Source organism: Rattus norvegicus, chromosome 3 (genome assembly GCF_021556685.1).
Source record: "Rattus norvegicus strain SHRSP/BbbUtx chromosome 3, alternate assembly SHRSP_T2T, whole genome shotgun sequence".
Classification (NCBI taxonomy): Eukaryota; Metazoa; Chordata; class Mammalia; order Rodentia; family Muridae; genus Rattus; species Rattus norvegicus.
Genome location: NC_141536.1, coordinates 10,983,767 through 11,005,014, shown reverse-complemented (window position 1 = coordinate 11,005,014; position 21,248 = coordinate 10,983,767). Strand labels below are relative to the sequence as shown.

The window sequence follows — 21,248 nt, the reverse complement described above, 5'->3', positions numbered from 1 at the left end:
GTCAGTCTAGCAGAAAATACCAGCAACCAGCACCAACAGGGTGCTGACAGCCACAAGGGAAGAGCCCTTTGTCTTGGTAGAGACAAGCCAACCTCTGGACGCAAGACACACATACAACTTAGAAAACATAAAATCTATGAATCCAGACCCCACCATTCCTCAGAGGAGCCTAGATGCAGTTTCCAGTTCGGCACAGTCTAAGTCACAGATGGGGAACATTCTAGTGTTCTTGATGGTCATAAAGTTAATCCTATGGGATAGAGAGACACTGGAGAGGACAGCTGCCACAATGCCCTCGTTAGCAGTCTGCTACAGGGCAGATCGGCCAAGGTCCTCTCCTTCAGCTCCCTTTCCAGGATCCACGATTCTGACTGAGACCATGGGGGCAGGGTGGGCTGAGGTCTCAAGGAAAAGTATGGCTTCAGATACCCAGCTGTCTGAGATGCCACAAACTTCCAGGTCTCCTTCAGAGCCTAGGCCCACCCCCTGCATAGTGAACATGGGTCTTAAAGAAAACACATGGCCACAGACTTGCAGCAAGAAATGAATTATTTCACAGCAAGGCGAGGGCAGGCTTCTGTGCACGGCCTTGGAAGCGGCTCTCTTTGTCTCTCCCCCATTATTATTACGTTTTAACAAACTTTATAGCCCATTTTATTTGTTCTCAAATAACTTTTTCTCCTTCCTCTCGACACATCAATTGCTGGGCTTCCCTCACCGTGCGGTGGTAGAGCGGAGAGATTGATACTGCTCGGCGGAATGTAATTTACTATTATGGGCTGTGGGTTTATGAGGTAGGAGCCTGACAAAGCATTACATTTGAACACACTGCACTTATTGGCTCAAAGAGGAGATTTATATTTGGGGAGGAGACAATAACTTTGTTTTCTGATAAGCCAAAGAGGTCTATTTTTGAGTCTGGCATGCAGACAAGCTTGCCCTTCTCCAATAACTCTATTTACTAGTGTGAATATATTTTAATAATAAAATTGATATATATGTAAATTTATTTTATTCTAATTTCATTGAATCCTCCTGGAAAAAAAAAGAGGAGGGTGGGCGGCTGGTGGGCCTTCGGAGATGGTTTCTGTATCTGAGTTATAGGTTTCTGTATTGTATCCCTGGACTGGCTTCATGGCTATAATTCTGCCAGGATTTCCTCCTAGTGTCAAGCCAGCAGCACCAGAGCGGAGTGTTTTATGGCTGGCATCACACCCAGACCAGAGTTACAGTGCTGGTGTTTGTCCTCACGCCAGTCGGACTTATGTGAGGACATTTCTCTCTTCCCTGGATGAATCTGGGGGTCTGGGGAGGAAATGGCTCATGGTTGAAATCCCTTTCTGAGTTAATCACCAAAATATTCAAAGGTGAGACGCTGTCAAGGGAAGATGCTGTGGGAAGAGAAAGGGGGAGGAAGGAGGGGGAGGAGGGAGAGCGCACAGTACTCGGGAAGCAGAGAGAAAGGTGTACCAGGGCACGGGAGTGGACTGTACTGTGGACAGCCATCTTGGTACACTTTCTGCCTGTCTTATGTCCTAGGATCAAATAAAATAGATGAGAATTATTTACAAAGTCCTTAGAAAGTGGTTTTTTAAAAACTCCATGGTGATGGAGATGTCCACTTGCCAGCCTGCCTGAAATCAAATTGCTTCTTGGCTATTCTTCCTGTGTGCTCCAGAGCCAGGGCACCCTCTCCTTGCCAGTCCTTCTGTGCCGGCCGAGCGCCCTGAGTTGACCGCCAACACTTGGTTCTCTTCCTGAGCTGTTGGTGGTATCTGTGTACACTCCCTTAAAGGAATATTTCACAGCCACACACCCTGCCCCAGACTCTACCCACCCTTGGGATAGAATGAGCTGCCGCTGCCCCTAAGGCCTGACTTAGTCCCAGGGGCTTTGACCATGCTTGGTCCGGCACTGCTGGCCACCTGGAGGCTCACACCAAGACTTCTAAAGCTTTGTCACTCATGATCCCTTTTCCTGAGAAATGTTCATGCAACCCCGCGGCCCTCTGTATATTGGTGCATGATAAAGTAGACATGTAAACCAAACACGTATTGATACTAAACCATAAAGGAATTGATTTTAAAACAATTCTTTAGTAAAAGCATATTTACTAATCAAACAGGGAAATAAATTTGCATACAAGTGAATTCAATCTTGGCAGAATATTATATACTATAGGACCCACAGTAGATGGATATTTGGTTTTATAATAGTCAGCGCTGAGAATGCCACCTCACATCAACAAAATGGCAAAAGTGTATTTTGGAGGTTGTTAGAAATCCCTTTTCCTCCCCAGGAAAGCGACACTTTTGTTTCTTTTCTTTTCTTTTCTTTCTTTTTTTTTTTTTTTTAATTTCAGAAGGCAAAGTAGCAGGTTTCCCTGTGGCATTTTTAATACCTGCTAGATTTTGGCTGACCCTCCGCACCCCTCAACCTCCCTGCCTCTGGTTCCCACGGGAGCCCTCGGTCCCTCACAGGTCTTCCGTTACCCACACTCCCTTTCCACCTTCTTATGCTCTCCCAAGTGCCCTGCCACACGCGTCTGCCACTGCCACGTAGATGAATATTTATAAAAACGGGAGCTGCGGTGAGCAGAGGAGGAGAGTACTCAGTGCGCTTTGCCTCTCTGAGCCTGGATTACCTCATCTGAGCATGCAGTTTCTGAAGGACAGAGAGATCCAGCAGCTAAGGCTCTTCTAATGAACCCGAGTTCAGTTCGCAGTACCCACAGCTGGCAGCTAGCAACCTGCGACCCCAGGGCCTGGGGGATCTGTTCTCTGTGAGCACCTGCTCTCAGATTTGTATACCCACCAGGCAAATAATTAAGAATAAAATATTTAAAAACTGTATTTCCACTTCCATCCCCTTTTCTGTAAATTGTATAATTTCACTTTTCTTCAAAGCTGAATAAAATTCCACAGTGTACAGCACTTGTGGTGGCTGCCCTTGGTCGTCCGCTCGACGACATCTGGAATTAACTAAAACCCAAAATGAAGAGTGCACCTGGGAGTGATTTTTGATTAATTTGCAGTGGGAAGGCCTACGGCTAATCCGGATCTACATGGTAGGAAGACAGACCTTTAATCCAGACCTTTGGGCTGGGAAAACCCACTTCTAATCTGGGCCACTTCCTCTGGGACACGGAAGAAGGAAGCTTTTGCTCTTTGCCTACTCTCCCTTGCCCTGCTGGCCAGTCCTACTTCTTCAGGATTCAGGGGTAAACTGAAGACCATCTGAGACACCCAGCCTCACAGACCAATAATTCTATTGGATTCTCGAACTATCTGTTCACAGCCAGCCATTGTTGGATTAGCTGGACTCATTAGTCTGTAAGTCATTCTAATGAATCCCCTTTCTATGTATACAAAGAGATTTATTCTGGAAGTTCTGTTACTCGAGAGGACTCTGCCTAATCCAGATCTAAGTTCACGTTATGTATGCTTCAGTAGACTGACATCTAGCCTAGTTCTAACCTCCAGCTGTTTTTAATAGAGCTTCAATGAACAAGGATGAGTGAGTGTCTCTGTGGCAGGATATGGAATATTCTGGGACTCAGGAGTAATATAGCTAGGTCACAAAGTAACTCTATTCTTAGCTTCATAATAAACTTCCACAGTGCCAGTCCACACTTCCACCAATGGCGACTAAGGCTCCTCTTTGCCACACCCTCTCCAACATTTGTTTGCTTGATGACAGTCACTGGGCAGAGTGAGACCAACCACTTGGGAGTCCTGACCTCAAGCCAACATATTTTGAGTGACTTTATTTGTTTATTTTTTTTCTGGACAGGGTTTCTCTATGTAGCCCTGACTGTCCTAGAGACCTGGCTGGCCTCAAACTCAGAGATCTGCCTGCCTCTGGATCTTGAGTAGTGGGATAAAAGCAGGACACCAGCACTGCCAGCCAAGCTCTGTGTGATGTTATAAGGTTGTGACCCGCCTGGTGTAGATGCTGGGAACTGAGCCCATGAACTCTGCAAGAGCAGCAGAGTTCTAGAGCCTTCTCTCCAGCCTCATTGAATGATATTTTTTTCCCTAAAGACAGGCTCTTAGGGGGTCCAGGGTGGCCAATACCACTCTATCTAGCTAAGGATGACCTTGAACTTCTGACCTTCCTGCCTCTACTTCCCAGTACTGGGATAACGCATGTGTTTCACCATACCCAGTTTTTATACCGCTGTGGGGATCGAACCTAGCACCTGGTGCTTTGCAGGTGAGCACCGTATCCGCTGAGCCACACCACCAGCCCTGACTTAACAATTTAAAATTGAAATCCAAGTCAGCAAAACAAGCAGCAAGTTTTAAAACCAAATGTTCTAACACAAACAGACTAATCTGCTACTCACTTGACGAAGAACAATAGTAGGGAGCGTGGTTTTCTGTAATTAAGCCATTGTTTCCATAGAGCAGAAACCTGTTGGTGCCACAAAACCCCTGCAGTTTATAACACCCCTGAGCTGTGGATGTTTTCAGCCTCGTTCTTGGCATTGTGTGGCATAATGGCATATACAAAGCAAATTTGTGCACGTGTGCGTTCAGAACCAAGTTCCGTGAATTTTCACCTTGCAGCACAGGCAAGCGCTGTCAGAGACACCTTGGGTTCGAAATGTGTTTCATTACAGATTCCTGTTTTGTTGTGTGTTCAAAAGCCTTTTATTGTTGCCCCATTTTTCCTAAGCCAGTCATGTGACCCCAGGTGGAGTGGCAATATGTCTACCGCCTAATCCCCAGAGTCCACAGAGGACAAAAGGATATGCAATGAAGCACATTAGGGACCTCGGTGTGCCCATCACCCTTGGCTCCTGGGATGAGCCCCATCTTCATAGTTCCTTGGATCTACGGGTCTAGGTGCTGGCCGGGATGAAGGTGAGATATGAGCCAGAGACCGTGGCTGCTCCTCCCCCAGCCTCAGAAGAAGGCGGCCCAATGGAATCTGTGCAGTTTGGAGAAGACAAACTTGTAGTAACTTATGACCGAGTCTGTCAGACCTAACACACCAGCACCCTCCGCTGTGAGACATGCACAGGCCTCTTCAAAGACAGATGATTTATGAAATACCTTGGACGTAGGAGCTTCTCAGAAAGGGAAGGAAAGTGATAAAGTTAATTTAAAAAGACAAGAAATATGCTTTAGACGAAAAGTCGCTCCTCAAAACATAAGGGCATTTTAGATGAAGCCTTATCAACATGCTCAGAGTCATTTGGAGAGGACAGGCTCCAGGGAAGTAAGTCAAAGAGGGCGAAGTTCTCAAAAGGACGAGGACCCAACACGGTTCAGAGAAAAGCCCCACGGGAAACCAGAAGCTTTTGGAACGGAGGAAGTGGCCATGAAAGGGAGCAAGCCCAGCAGGGGGTGGGGTGGGGGTGGGGGTGGGGGTGGGGGGGAATAGATCGGAAAAGGACAGAGGCAGGAAGAGGCAAAGTCCAGCCTGAGAAGAGACTCCAGGCGGGGAGAAGACTAAGCAAAGGCCAGGGAGGAATCCATTCACACCCTCGAGGGGTGTGTTCCTAGCACTTGTGAACTGAGGGGGCAAGAAAGGAGCAAAAGAAAACGAGAGAGAGAGAGAGAGAGAGAGAGAGAGAGAGAGAGAGAGAGAGAGAGAGAGAGAGAGAGAGAGAGAGAGGTGGATGATGGAGAGAAGGGAGGGGGTAGAATGGTATCCTAACGTCCTCAGGGCCTTGGCCCCACATGGTGTCACAGGCAGAAATGATTCAGGATCCTGCTGGATGTGCAGGGTGTTCGTGAGGAGAATCCTGCCAGACGATGCTGACAGGAAGGGTGTACAAAGGCATGCTTAAGGATGCACATCTGGGTGTTTACAAGCCCTACTGAAGATGGCTCCGTATAATCCATTGAAATGAAAGATGGATCAGAATTAATAAACAGGGAGGTGGCTGGAATAAACAGCTGGTGACCATGGCTGAATCTGACTCACAGAGAAGGACTTTGTGAGGTAAAAATGGGAATTGGAAATTGTCATAAATCTAGAACCAAAGAAGATCAAGACAACAGTTTATGTAACGGACTGACACACAAGTATCCCAGGATGCATTGGTCTCTGCCTCCCTACCCTCAAAGTGGAGCACAAGGTAAAGGCCAGTGTCCATTTTTGGAAGAGGAAGGGTATCTAGTATCAGGAGTAGAGGGGTAGAGGGAACTGTTGTCCATGAATGGGGGAGGGGAGGAGGGGGAGAAGTGTGTTCAGGAGGCAACTCCAATTCAGAAGAAAGACAAAGAGACTTCCCTTAGTGCTAGCAAAGGAAGGCTCCAGACAGCCACAAGAGTGAAGCCAGTCCACACAGGACCACAATGGGAGTCACCCAGAGAAAACAGGAAGGGACAGATCCCTCTGCAGACTCTGTGAGCTTCCCTGAGGGACTGACCCTCGTGAAAGAACAAACATGTGCAAAGGAAACTGGCCAGTGGGAAATTGAGGCCATTGAGCTGCTCACTTGCCCAGAGGTGACGGGGACACGAATGAGAACTGGCCCTTCTGCCCTTGCTCTATGTCTGTCTTTGCTAGGGCCAGTCTGCAGCTTGGCTCTGTGTAAGTGTTAGTCACAAGGAGCGTTGATCTACCTCATCCATCTCATCTCCTTCAAGGCACAAGAGGCTGAGACACTAGTAACTAAAGCAGTCTGCTGTCAGTTTTTACAGTATCCTGCCACAGGTCCCCCCAGCATCTACAGGTCTCCAGCCACTGTCCTAAAGCTCCAGTTACCCTTGGATTGCAGGGGCAGCAAAGCTTCACGGGGCTGACCAGGCCCCACGAGGAGAACAACTGCAAGAGGCTGCACCCAGGGCGGATCATCCCAAGGAACACAGGCTGGATTTACCTTATCACTGTGGGGCCTGAGCTGGCACAGTGCTGGCGGAAGCACACCTTCGCCAAGGCTGCTTAACTCCTGTGCTCCTGTTCCTCCTCTATTAAAACCCTGCCATTAAAGCTCCTGTCGGCAACCTGAGGTAAACACAAGGTGGCTGGACCGCCCCATTCTACTGTTATTTCTCCTCCTTTCTCTGTCTCCTACCATTATTCCTGTGTCTTACTGGATCCATGGAGGAAAGCTGGACTGGTTACTGTTTGTCAACAGGACACAAGCTACTTATCTCCCACGTCACGTGGGAGAAGGGAACCTACACTGAGGATATGTCTCCCTCAGATTTTCAGTGCCTGTGTCTATGTGACATTTCCTTGATTGTCGAGTGATGCAGACAGGCTCTGCTCACTGTGGGTGGTGCATCCCCTAAGCAGGTCATCCTGGGTTCTGTTAGAAGGCAGGCTGAGTAAGACAGTGAGCAGCTCTCCTCCATGGTCCTGTTTAAGTTCCTGCCTTTACTCTCCCCAATCATGGACGGTCAACCATGATCTGGATGTGTAAGCAAAACACTCTCCTCCCAAAGTCTTGTTTGGTTCTGAGTCAATCACAGTGAAGAAAGCAGAGGACAGGGGTTGAGCCTCACCTGCTGGGGCATCTGACTTAAAGCTCTGAGTAAAACAATTAGCTCTGAGGAAAACAAAAAGGAAAGAAAGAAAGAAAGAAAGAAAGAAAGAAAGAAAGAAAGAAAGAAAGAAAGAAAGAACGAACAAGCAAAGAGCTGAGTCCTCCAGTTAAGTCAGCTCTTTCCCAGTTAACTACTTGCAGCACTTAGGCCAGAGCAGAGCAGGCTGGTTCCACACAGCTATTAAGACTGGCGGGCTAGAGGTGTGGTTGTCTAACATGTAGAAAGCCTTGGTTTAATCTCCAGCACCACACAAACCAGGGCTTTATACATGCAGGTTGTACATATGCAATCTCAGCACTTCAGAGGGTAGAGACCGGAGGATAAAAAATTCTAGCTATATGGGGAGTTCAAGGGCAGCCCAGGACCCACGAGGCCCTGCATCACACATACAGAAGCCTGGAAGTAGACTCTGTTTGCCAGTGTGTTCTGTTGTGGTTTGAACTGGAGTTGTCTTTGCAGGATCCTGTGTTGGCCACTTGATTCCCCCAATTGGGGGCACTGTTTTGGGAAGTTCTGCAAACTCTAGGAGGTGGGGCCTAGTCAGGGAAAGGTCACTTAGGTTGTGCCTCTTGAAATTATACTCCGTCCCCAGGCCACAGGCAGTAAAGACACTCCCCACACATGTTCCCACCCCCGTCATGTCCTGCCCAGGCCCATGGTGCTCAGTGACCACATCCTGACCCCAAAACAGTGAGAAAAAGGAAACCCAACCTCTCTTAAGGTGCTTCCCCCAGGTGTGTCATTCACAGCCTCCGAGAAGCGCCTCACACAGTAACAAACACAGCACCAGACCACACGGGCAGAACCACAGGAAACAATAAAAGCAGGCAGAAAGGCCACGTGCCAGCTCTGGCAGTGAGCTCTGAAACCCGGGAGACGATGAGTTTGAGGCCGACCAGGGATAGTGACCCTGACTTAAATAACAGACCTGAGGTGGTGGCTTAAAGATGGAGGGGGATTGACCCCAACCCTAAAAGCGAACCAACAGGGAAAGAAATGCCATATTAGGGAGAAGTTGGCAACCACTTGGTCCTTAAGGGGCTGACCATGGGCAAGTTTTTGAACATCAGTAAGAACGAGGAGGGTACAGATCTGAACACACCCTGCCTAGACCGTATAATGACATGACATTGTAACATACATGTTAGAGAGAGTGAGATGGCTCAGATAAAGGTGCTGGTCTGATGGCCCAAGTCGGATCCCTGGGATCTACATGGCTGAAGGAGAGGACCAGTGTCACTGACTTCACACGTGTGCCCTGAGGTGTGTCAGTTCCGTTGCTACCCTAACAACCTCAATTGCTTGGAAATACTAAGGTAGCCTCTGTAGGCAGGATCTGTATGGGTCTGGGGTGGTGGCTCTCCCCTGGTGCTCACTGATGGCTGTAGAATTATTTTCCTTCTAGAACTGTTAGGGGCCCCCAGTCTTCCAGCCAGCAGTGATGTGCCAGGTCCTTCCCTTGTCCGGCCTCTCTGTGACTTCTATCCTCATGAATTTGAGGGCTCATTGGATAATTTTGGACTCATCTGTGTAGTTCAGGATAACCCTGCTGTTTCCTTAATTTAACTTTTAGATGTGGGGTGTGTGTGTGTGTGTGTGTGTGTGTGTGTGTGTGTGTGTGAAGTCCTGTCTATCGTACAGCTGGCATATTTTTCTATCCTGTCATTGTCTGTTAGGTTTTTTTTGAGACATGGTCTCACTATATTGCCTTAGTTGGCCTGGGCCTGGAACTCACTATGTAGACCAGGCTAGCTTCAAACTCACAGATTATGTAACTGATTCTGCCTCCTGTGTGCAGGGAATAAAGATGTCTACCACCATGCCCAGCCTGTGTAGAAAATTTTAACTCCATGTAGGAAGAAAGGAACACTTATTCACTCCTGGAGGGACTGTAACATAGGGAAGCCATTATGGAAACCAGCACAGAGGTTTCTCAAAAAAAATCACAAATACATCTCCCACATGACCCAGACACACCAGTACTAGGTACATACCCACCACACCCTCTGTGTGTATCCAACCACAGAGATGCGTGGCCATCCCTGTCTAGCTCGCTGTATTCACAATGGCAATGAGACCAGAGAGCTGTCCGTCAGCTGTCGTGTGTGCAGTAAGAATGCAGAACACAGACACAGCCAATAAAAGGAAATGAGATTACGAAATTGTCAGGAAAATGGATGAACTTGTGAAGGATAAAAACCACATTCTCACCAAGACTCAGAGTCCATGCTCATGTCCATGCGTAAGTGGATTGGGAATGCACGTGACAGGACAGTGAGTGACAGGACAGTGAGGAGGGAGCTGTGGAGACAAGGACAAATGAGGCAGCGCATGTAGAGGCAGGAGGCCTCCTACAGGAGACTCGGGAGCGGCTCTGTATGGTGAGGACCCTCCCCTGTGGAAGTCCTTGATGAAGGAGACAGTCCTTCCTTGTCCAAACAGCTTATTCATGGCAGATGAGGATGCATAGGACTTACTCAGGGTGGACCAGGGATTGAATACCTTTGCAGGGAAGGATGCCCAGGAAGGGAAGCTCATTGGCTAAACCCTCAGACAGCCCATCGAGATACTTCATTAGCATGGAGGACTCTGGGCTCTATGCTACATGACCAGTTGTCATGGTCCTTTTAGTGGGCCGTTATGGTCATGTGCTCCATAACAGAAACCTGGTCGGGACCTTATTTAAATGCCTCCTGTTCTCAATTATGAGATTTACCAGGGTCTTTTCTAATCTGCTCAACTATACCAATTATTCCATTTGGTGACTTGGCTCCACTTGCTCTACAGGGGCAACAAACATCAAGACTGGAAAGGAAGAGAGGTGAAGGGTCCATCACCTTCACCTGGAAACCTGGAGAGTGACAGGTGCAGACACTTAGAAAGTTCTAGAAAGGAGCTAGAGAACATATTAAAAAGCAAGAAACAATGTCTTCTCTGTTCTTTTAAAACCAAAAAAAAAAAAAAGTAAAAAGTTAAAATGCATGAAAACAACTCATCCAGATATCTCCATGGCAACAAGACAACTCATCCAGTTATCTCCACGGCAACAAGACAACTCATCCAGATATCTCCACGGCAACAAGACAACTCATCCAGTTATCTCCACAGCAACAAGAACAGACAACATCGCATCTAGAAATGGGCTCAGGTTTCCAAGTGTGTGCCCCAGGAGAGCGCTGGCCCTGTCTCCAGCAGGCTAGGGTCCTGCAGAGCAGTTGATAAGCCAAGGCAATTCCCATGGCAGCCCTCCCTCTGTCCATGTAAGATAAATCCATCCTCCCCCCATCCCCCGTATATAAAGAGCAGTAAGAGAGGGCCATGCGATACATGGTGTTGAAGTATGTCACAAAACTAATTCAGCTAAGGCCGGTGAGACAGTAAGCACACCTGAGTGTGTTCCCCTGAACCCACAAAGCATGCAACAGGCATGCAAGCACACACGCACACGTGCACATGGCTCAGTGGTGTGATGGTATTGGGAAATAGACATGGGGATCAGAAAGCACGGAGGTGGACCTAAGAAAGTCGAGCGTTGTTAAGTCTCGAACCCAGGACAAGTGGTCGAGGTGCCTATTGAACACATCACAGTGGGCCTGGCCACCAGGCTCTCCCAGCATCCCTCAGTCCCTCCCTGTTACAGGGTATGGCTGGCATACATCTACAATAAACTTTTCCCTCCACCATACCTAGGAACAGTCCTGTCTTCCCTTAACTTATTTATTTCATCCATCTGGTGTTGAACAGTTAGCAAAAACATAGGAAGTTAGGTATAAATCTCTCGGCCAGCTTTTGTTAATCTGAGTAGACCTTTGTAATCTTAAATTTTTATCATCGGAGAAGTCCATACCCATCCAAAATATTCTAGGGACTAGTTGTTGTTTCCTTAGTCTAAAAAGAGATGCGGTGATAACCTAAGGGACTGGGGGGAAGTTTTACAGTTGTTGCTTTATGCCCCATGGTCATCTTAAGATGGTGAAGTCACATGGCATGCACCGGTTAACCTCAGTAAAGATGGCTGCCAGGCATGCCGTTGCTTCCATGAGGTCATGCTTGGTGAGGTCATTAGACAAGATGGAGGCAAGTCACATGGTTGCCGTTTAAACCTTGCTTTCCTAGCAGATCTATTTTTAACAATTGAACTCAAGTTACATAGACATATATTCTAAACCAGAGTTAAATCACAAATGTAGTGTTTGTAGCTGTTTGGTTTCAGACCCTGGGAAGAGACTGGGGTGCATATTTTACATATCAAAGCAGACCTGGCCTCCAGGTTCTCCCAGCATCCCTCAGTCCCTACCTGGCACACCCCGCCCCCAACCTTGAACTTTCCAGCCCAGGAGCTGGGCTGCCCTTTCCCCATAGGCTCTTCCCTGAGTAATCAAGACCTTTTGGTCTCCTCCCTCTCTCTCTCCCTTCCCTCACCCTCTTTTTCAATGGTGACCTCCCTAGTCTCTGTCTTTAGTCATTTCACTGGTGGAGAAATAATTTATCAGAAGCAAACTGAAATTACCTATGTATAAGTGTTAACTATAAACGTTTCATTTTACATTTTAAACCAATTTTGGTTAGATTTCACTGACTCTTTAACCATTCCAGATGAACTCACAAAGACCAGGTCATGCATGTGGATGGGGCCAGGGCACACATTAAATAAAATTCGAACCCACAACCCAGAAGCAAGAGGGCAAGCCAAGCAGGATTTGAACCTTAGCCTGTCAGAGTTCACAGGGCAAAGGGAGTGGGAGGCATGGGATGGGATGACACAGCCTGCTACAGTGCACCAGAAACAACTGGCACCCACCACCAGAACCTCCGTGGGAAGTGACTGCCAGGGCCTCAGGAGAGGCTGGGGCTCAGAGAAGGCAGCTCACCTGTTGGGACTGTAGCCCATAGAGTTCAGCAGCCGGGCCTGGTCCAGGTCTCTTGGGAAGCCGTGCAGCACCCACCCTTTCTGGATGCAATCTTGTTGCTTCAGACGCTCAGTCAGAACTCTGGTGATGATACTGTCTGGAACTGCAGAGGAAAACAGATGACAGAGCATCCTGTAGCTTTCTGACCTCCCAGGCCACACATGGCTACTCCAGGGTAGGTCTCTGCAGAGCCCTCTTGGGGACTACCTGGAAGCTCTGTGGTCCAGCAGCACGAGTTCACCTTTCAGACCTTAGCAAGACACCATCTTGGTCTGTTGTGACAACTAAACCAAGATCTCAGGAACTGAGAAACATAGCAGGGGGAGGATTGGGCTCTTAGATCTGGAGACTAAGAGGCCAAGCTTAGGGCAGAGTGCTGTCTGAGGAGGGCACTTTCTAGCTGATAAGTTCCCTGCTCCTTCTTGAATAATGGACCTTCTGTGGATATTGACAGAGGTGTTTTAGCACAAGCTTAAGTCTGAGGATCAAGACAAAGAGAGTTGTTCAGAAGAAAGACCACTCAGAGTATGCCTTTGAGAATCTGACGTGTGGTGGGTGTGGTCTCCTGGGTGGGTTGTTACTGGGGATCTCTTGTTTATTATTTACCTATAATTCATTTGGTGTGTCTGGGCATTTTGTCTGCAATGTCTTTGGTGCACCACATGCATGCCTGGTGCCCTCAGAGGCCAGAAGAGGGAGTCCCGAGTTACAGAAGGCTGTGAGCCAAGTGTGGGGGTTGGGAACTGAGGCTGGACTCTGTGCTGTCAGCAGCTGACAGCTTTCCAGCCAGTGCCCAGGTCTCATTCTCAAGGGATGCAAGTGGAGGTCAGACAGAATTATATGGAGTCATATCTCTTATATACCTTTGTGCGGGTCCTAGGGGTTGAGTTCAGCCTGTCAAGCTTCCGTGGCATGGCATGTAATTTTAGCTACTGGTCCCTGGAAGGAGGGCTCAATCCCACGACGTAATCATCCCTTCGTGCCTTATCTCCTCCCACCTCCATATCAGTCAGCATATGAAATTGGGTGCAGGGACACAGGATTGGGACACGTCAAATGCTTCTCATGGAAGCACTCTAGGTCTGGTGTTTTAATTTCCTTCCAATAACATCAAGGTTCCATCCCATTGGCCTCAGTGGATTAGAATTCACCAGCAACCCCTCTGGTCTCACCAAGAGCCTCCCCTTCTCTGTGCAAACCCAATCTCTCTCTCCAGAATCACCGCTCTGCTTAAACCCGGAGTCTGAAACAAGTTCCCAGCACAAGGAGATATGAGAAGCCTGTTTACATTGCTGCGAGTGACCTTTTCCTGAAACTCATACCCTCGTCCTAGACTCATTAAATGTTCCATGTTGCTAATGTTCTGCGTCCTGGCAATTTGCACGGCATCGCCCGCGCTTTGCACTCATTTCCCCAGAAATGCTCGGTAAATATTACCACTGTTTGCCGTGGATGTGGGCCCCAAGCGGGGGGATGCCTGGATGTTTCTCTAGAAGCTTCTGCAAGGTTCCTCTCTCACCAAAACTCTGTGGGTCCAGCAAGTGGCCCTAGAGCATTTTCTGATGCTTTGCGAGGCCCCACAGGCTGACAGTGAGTGAGAGGCACTTTGCTGCACACCACCATTTGCTGGGTGCTGCCCTGTCTTGAAAACCCCACAGACTGTACTCCAAGGGACGTACATCTCCTTCGATGAGGGGCTTTCCAGCCAGTACAGTGGTGCATACCTTTATTCCCTGCACTTGGGAGGCAGAGGCAGGTGGATCTCTGGGAGTTCAAGGCTGTCATATGTAGGGAGACCCTGTCTCAAACAAAGAAACAAAGCCCTTGGCTGTCCAGGGTGGTTGATAGGGTGGCAGCTTGCCCTGCAGTGAGTTCTCTCAGGGCTTGACAGGAACCCACTTAAAGGATAAAGGTTTGATTTGTTTGTTTGTTTTAGTTGGTTGCTTGGTTTGGTTTGATTTGTGTTTTTAGGTCACAATTCCAGGTCGCTGTCCATTATACCAGGGGAGTCAAGGCAGGAACTTGAATTTGCTGGTCACAGCACATCCACAATCAAGGGGGCTCAGTGTGTGTGCACATTCACGTGAGTCCACAGGAGCCTGGCCTTCTACTTTGGGACAGGATTTCTTTCTTCACTGCTTGTACTGTTTGCATGGGCTCAGAACACTGGACACTGTCCCCAAAGAATTCCCGCCCTCCCTCCATTCCTTCCGACTCAGGATCTCGATACGTAACTAATAAACATCCATGAGCTTCTTGTCTTCCGTCTCCCTGCCTCTACCTCCTAAGTGCCAGGATTAAATCATCATTCCTGGCTTATGTGGTGCCGGGGATTGGATCCACGGCCTCATGTATGCTTCACGTATGCTAGGCAAACATTACACATGTAATAAGCCATGTTCCTAGTCCCATGTGTTATTTCTTTAGAAGAGGAACTTCTGTCTGCAGGAGCTTGCACTGGCCGCTGTGACTTGTTCCATGGGACAGACTCCCAGAATGCTGTCCTTAGGTCCATCAGGTGGCTCCCACATGAGGAGGAACTCCTGTCTTCTTGTTTTAGCAGCCTGGGAAGTTATGTCAGGAGGCTGGCATGATGGGGGCTTGCCCAGACTTGCCCATCTTGGGTTATCCTGGCAAGGTCCACCATCCTTGTTCAATGGGGAGCATCAAAATCCACAGAGTCTCCAAGGGGCTACAGAGCCCAGGCGAGTGGCCATCTTTTCTTTTCAACTCTTAGTGTATTGTGAGGGATCTCTTCTGGGGCCCTGACTGTGCTGTCTTATGTGGACTGAGGTGAAGGGAGTCAGAAAGACTGCTGGCAGAGGACAAGAGGCAGACCCTCAGGACATTGCCTCTGGGCCACTGCCCCACCCTCCATACAGCCAGCAGAGGGGTACGGTCTGGGTGTGGAGGGTAAACCTTGAAAACCCCCAGATGTGGCCCAAGAGTCTGTAGGAGGCTTGTAGGTACTTCTGTGTGTCTCTGCTTCACAAGCGCCTGCTTCCTGCAGGGACTGGCATGCTGGCCCAAGCCTGCACGCTCTGACCAGTCGGTTCAGCGGCATGAGCTCCTCAGACCAGATTCCACGGAGTTGCTCTGCTGCAAGTTTAAAATTCCCTTGATACCAGCCACATTTATCCTTCATCCTCCTCTCCCAGAGATTTTTCTCCGTCTAAAGTCGTTCACCATTAAGTCAGATGCCTCAGGCTTGATTTCTAGGCTTGACAGTTAACATATTACCCTTCATACCAGCCACTGCCAAGGGCTAGTTTCCCAGAACGTCCTGTCAACCGAGGTTAGCTGAGTGCAAGACAAGAGTGGTCTATTACTCCATGACATCATTCCATTCGGCGTTGGTTAGTTGGGTTTGTTGGTTGGTTTTTTTGTTTTCCTTTTCTTTCCAGGGCCATTAAAATCTCAGTTCACTGTTTCTGGGGCTGGGTGTGCTTGACATGAGTTTCCTGGGGTGCTTCCAGGCCCAGAAGGGCACCTACCAAGACCCAGGAGCTCTGGCCAGCCTCTGGTCTTGCATTAGGGGCTTGTGGTTAAACTCTCTGCCTACATACGGCTTCCTGCAAGCATCAATTTCAGGCCCCAGATTGGACAACAAAGCTTCCTGAGGTGACCACTCGTGGTATGGACCAGGACATTGGTTCCTCTCTGGCTATGGGTCTGACATGTCAACTTTAGCCTATTCAAGAGGAGGTGCAAGCCACGGACAATATCCAGGGTGTTAGCAGACCACAGTGCCCCTGCAGTCCATCCAACCAGGAAGCCACCAAAGTCTGAGTCTTTTGATCCTCCTCGACCTCTGAAAGAGCTTTAACGGACTTACATCAAATATCTAGTCGCACCTTCCTTCCACACTCCCTTACAACTCCCTCTCCAACCAGTGTGTCCCTCCATACACCCCTCCCCACTCCTGTGCTCACACACCCCTCCCCCGCACCCACTCCTGTGCTCACACACCCCTCCCCCGCACCCACTCCTGTGCTCACACACCCCTCCCCCCGCCCCCACTCCTGTGCTCACACACCCCTCCCCCGCACCCACTCCTGTGCTCACACACCCCTCCCCCCGCACCCACTCCTGTGCTCACACACCCCTCCCCCGCACCCACTCCTGTGCTCACACACCCCTCATATTTCCTTCAAGCTGCTCCTGTAATTTCTTTCCTCCCTTAGCTCTTCTTGGAACACTATAGATGCCAGTGTCCTCCCCATAATGTCACCAGAATCAAGACTGGCATGTGAGCCTGAAGGTAGGCCATCCAGAATAGGGCTCCTTCCCCCTGTACTCTACTCCCTGGGTCTCCACTCTGTCCCTCCTGAGTCACCAAGAAGGGAGAGCTAACTACCATAACAACAACAGCAACAAGGATCTTGGAGAGAAGAGGGCTGTTTTAGGTTTGACTTTCATTCCATATACCCCAATGCTCCAGAGAGGGAAAGTGCTAGATGCCTTCCAAGGCTTAGCCTAGGTCTTGGGAATCTCTAACTCTTGTTTAAGTAAACAAAAGAAAAGCAGCCATTTCCAGGAGCCACTTTCCTGATGGTGCTGCCTGTGGCACTGATGACCTGTAAATCCTCCCTATAATGTCACCAGAATCAAGACTGGCATGTGAGCCCGAAGGTGGGCCTGAAATAACTGGACCTGGTGCCCAGTGTTCCTGGAAAAGACGTTGTTTGTTTATTACGCACTGCCACCTAATGTCCAATTGTGGGTACTGCACCTGAGTGAGCCTACAGCTAGCGGTTTCCTAAACTGCAAGGGAGGTAAGGAGAAACCTGGGTTGCTCTGCCTGCTGCATCCTGCAGTTGCACATGAACAAAAGCCTTTAGGTCTCTCTGGCTCTTTAGTAAACCAAACTCACATTCCCCAGACCATCCCGTCCTGCCAGACCTTGGACCCCAAGTGCAAGGTTAGACCAAATGTCTTCTAAGGTTTCATTAGATTCTGAAGCCTTTTTCTTTTTGAAAACAATTAGTGCAAACCAATTTTACAAAACTGTGGGTTTATTATGCCTTCATCAGTGCACAGTGGTTTAGCCACACACATCTGTTTACCTTCTGCCGGCCCCTCCCTCTTCCCAAACAGTCTGACCGATTCTACTTTCAAAAATGAGTCCACATATGAGGAGGAGGAGTCCATATATCTCTTTCTGGGTCTGGCTTATTTACCACAAAAATCTTCAGCTCTCTGTCTTCCATCGAATGGCACAATTTCTCCTGTGAGAGGCCTCTATTCCCACATCCATGTTCCCTAACCATGAACCCATCTGCTTGGAAAACAATGGCTCCTGGGAAGGTCAATGCTTTCCTAGCCAGAACCGTATGTTAGCCTTGAGCTCTGTGGATTCTGGAGTCTACTTTGGTCCTCACTTCTCAAAGCCTGGCAACTTCCTGCTCTGTGATGCCTACTTAGATGACACGACATGGTGCTGGTGCCAACACACCCATAGCTGGGACATCTCAGTTCGTCTCTGTCTTCTATAACTTCATATAGACAGCATATGATGTGAGAACATACTCAGCCAGCCACACAGTGCGCTACACCTTGGCGGCTGGTCTTACCCCCACCTTACCACCCCCTCTGTCTCTGTCTCTCTTTTAAAGATTTATTTTATGTATGTAAGTACACTGTAACTAATTTCAGACACACCAGAAGAGGGTATCAGATCCCATTACAGATGGTTGTGAGCCACCATGTGGTTGCAGGGAATTGAACTCAGGACCTTGGAAAGAGCAGTCAGTGCTCTTAACCATGCACCACTGAGCAACCTCTCCAGCCCCCACTTTACATTTTTAATGGGCCCTGAGAGAATCTGAGAAAGTAAGACCAGGTCAACCAGTGTGTGCGTGTGTGCGTGTGTAAACTGAACGAAAGTGTGATGTGCTAAAGTCCCGGAAGTCAATCCCTTGCACCACAAGCATGTAGCTTGGAAACAGCTTATTCCTCTTACATCCTCCTGGCATCTTGGATATTGTTACCCTGGTGATAAAGACCGATAGCCATGGTGAAGGAGTCCTGTGGTCTGGATAGAGAAGAAGGCCGCTGTGGGTGTCTGTAACCAGAAGTGTGCTCCAGTTCCTTCCCTGAGCCAAGCTCTTGTCTGAACACGTATGTTCACTTTAAGCCAAGTAGTAAATCACTTCATCATTGTGATAATGATCCTATGTGCATGGTGACAGCAGTGTCCCAGAACCGAAGCGTAAGAGGAAGAAGCCACCTGGCTGCAGCTGCACAGATAACGGGTGGCAGAGCTGGGAGACGTACAGCCAGTCTGAATACTTGGTGGCCCAGTCAAGCTCTAAGTTCTGTCAAGCCTTTAGAACTCTACAAGAGTAAAACCAGGAAGCCTGCATTGTGCCCATGTCCATACGGTGCTAGGGGAAGCTAACCACGGCTTCAGAAGGCTGAAGGACCTGAAGTTAGTACATGTGTGAGAAACAGAGCCAGCCACACAGGGACTACAGGGAGAGATGCATGGCCAGCCCCGCATGCCCCACACTTACCACCCAAAGCACAAAGCATACAGCTGAGGGATCTGGGTTGGTCATGCTAGCCCCAGCAGAGATATATGGAAGAGGCTCTGGGGGAGAACCCCCCGATGCAAGGCTCTGAGGACCAGCCAGCAGTCTTCAGGAATTCACATGTCAGCTAACCCCAAGTTAGGACAGAGTGGAGGCCAGCCCTCTACGGGGGCCCTATTCCAAATCCTCATGCCAAATCAGATGGTGATAAACGAGCTCCTATCTTAGGCCACTGTGGGCCAGCTTATCACAGGGTTACTATAGAGACCAGGCATCCAAGCAGGTGGCTTTCACAGGAATAGAACAAGATATCCAAAATGCATCCACGAGGGGTAGTCAGATGGCTTGGTGGGTAAGGTGCTTGCTGTGCAAGCATGAGGACCTAAGCTGCATTCCCAGCATCCACATAAAAGTGGAGTAACAGTGCACATCTATAAACACAGTGGGGGTAACAGTGCACATCTGTAACACAGTCAGGGTAACGGTGCACATCTGTAAACACAGTGGGGGTAACGGTGCACATCTGTAAACACAGTGGGGGTAAAGGCACACATCTGTAAACACAGTGGGGGTAACGGCACACATCTGTAAACACAGCTCCGTGGAGGTGCAGACATGATGAATCCCTGAAGCTCACTGGCAAGCCAGTCTAGCCTAACTGTCAAGCGTCAGGTTCAGTGAGAGACCCTGCCTCAAAAAATCAGGTAGAGAGTGAGGAAGACACTCAACGTTGACCTCTGTCCTCCAGAGGTGCAGGTACTTAAAACACACATGCGATGCACACATTAAATGCATGTGTGTTCATGTATGTCACCACTACAATAGCGATGACCCCTGTCACTACATGGCAGGGTAGTGAGTGGGCCCTGTGCACACACTGTGCCTTGCATCCTGTGGTAGTGTGTGGTCACCTTTCTGTTCTTTCTCATTGAGAAAGAGGTAGCAGAGGGCAGAGGGCAACATCTGGGTGCCAGGGTCAGGGGGTCAGGTTCTGTCCACAGCGCAGGGGCTGTGTCATCTGTCACCTGTCTGCTCTCTTGTTCACAGATATCAGCTGATCTGTCCTCGTGAGCATGCTGACGCTGGAGCTGAGCACTGAGGACTAGCCTACTAACCCATCCTCTGAGAGCAATGCACAAGCAGACATAGGTAAACGCTTAGTTGGGGACTGGGGGTGTTCTTTTCACCTCCCAGTATCCTAGTCCTGCTCAACAGGCTGGGAGGAGTCAGAAGCCAAAAATCAAGGTCAGGGGGTTGGGGATTTGGCTCAGTGGTAGAGCGCTTGCCTAGCAAGCGCAAGGCCCTGGGTTCGGTCCCCAGCTCCGAAAAAAAGAAAAGAAAAGAAAAAATCAAGGTCAGGGTGAGAGTAAGGAGGATGAAGGACTCCCTCCTCAGTACCAGTGCCTGGATCCCTGCACAAGGCTGAGACCCCTCTGTTCTCAGACCCTATGCCCCTCAGCCCCAGCCTGGCCAGGTCCCTCTGCACTCTGATTTCTGTTGCCCACTGCCCCCTTACTGCCATAATGTCACTCAGGGTGATATAAACAGGCGTGGAGTTGCAGGCTGAGTCCAACAGAACTGAGCCAGCCTCCCCAGAACTGACTGGAAGCTGAGCCCTCAGATGTCCTCTTGTACCCCTGAGCTGGGTTTGTAGGTACAGAGGCCACAAGAGGCAATGGTGGGGAGGTAGCTTCCTCCCTGCAGCTCAGGCTTTAGTGGGTCCCATGGGTCCCACGGGTCCCACTCGAGAACGAAGCAGCCTTGCTTCCCTCAGTTGGAGACAGTCCCAGAGGAGAAGGGGCTCTCAGCCACCCCTGCCTTTGGGAAGGCCTGAGAGGGGCTTGATCAAAGTACCAGCCATGCCAAGGGCTGCCCAGATGGTATACCGGGACCTCCTGCCTGGAGAAGCAGGCTGGGCTTCTAGGGAAAACCTGTCGAGGACAATTTCACAGCTGAGCGCCTCGCAGTTCCATTTCTCTCTGAGGTCTCTTTGGCCCCCCAGAGAGGAAATGCTTCCAGAAACTCTGGTCAGAGCAGAGGAGGTGGACACTTTGCACTTCTGGGATCTCCATGGACTGCATAGAAACGTCTGGGTTTGTGTCGTTATCCACTGGATACCTGCTACACAGCAAGCAGGCTTGGAGTCTGCGGGAAATCTGGGATGGGTGCCAAGCAGCAGGGATGGCCGAGCTGCCTGGCATCTTGTTCCTGCTTGCACTCAGGAATGGAGAATCTCCAGCTATCTCAGTTTCCCCCACAGGACTAGTCACATAACAGAAAATCTCTTGGCTTGTGGT

The 21,248-nt window shown here is 49.2% G+C and overlaps 1 protein-coding gene across 9 annotated transcripts in view; it reads right to left on the bottom strand.

Moving 5' to 3' along the window:
* The window catches only part of Ak8 (adenylate kinase 8), a 116,175-nt gene that overhangs the window by 40,663 nt on the left and 54,264 nt on the right, over nt 1-21,248 (bottom strand). For 6 of the 9 annotated variants that reach the window (XM_087652607.1, XM_087652606.1, NM_001004266.1 and 3 more), the window contains exon 11: nt 12,380-12,521. In XM_087652607.1, the coding sequence (XP_087508733.1) occupies nt 12,380-12,521 (142 nt within the window). Of the gene's footprint in view, nt 1-4,631; nt 4,936-9,700; nt 9,810-12,379; nt 12,522-21,248 lie in introns of those variants that run through there. The other 3 variants (XM_087652608.1, XM_087652611.1, XM_087652605.1) reach the window with 2 other exon arrangements.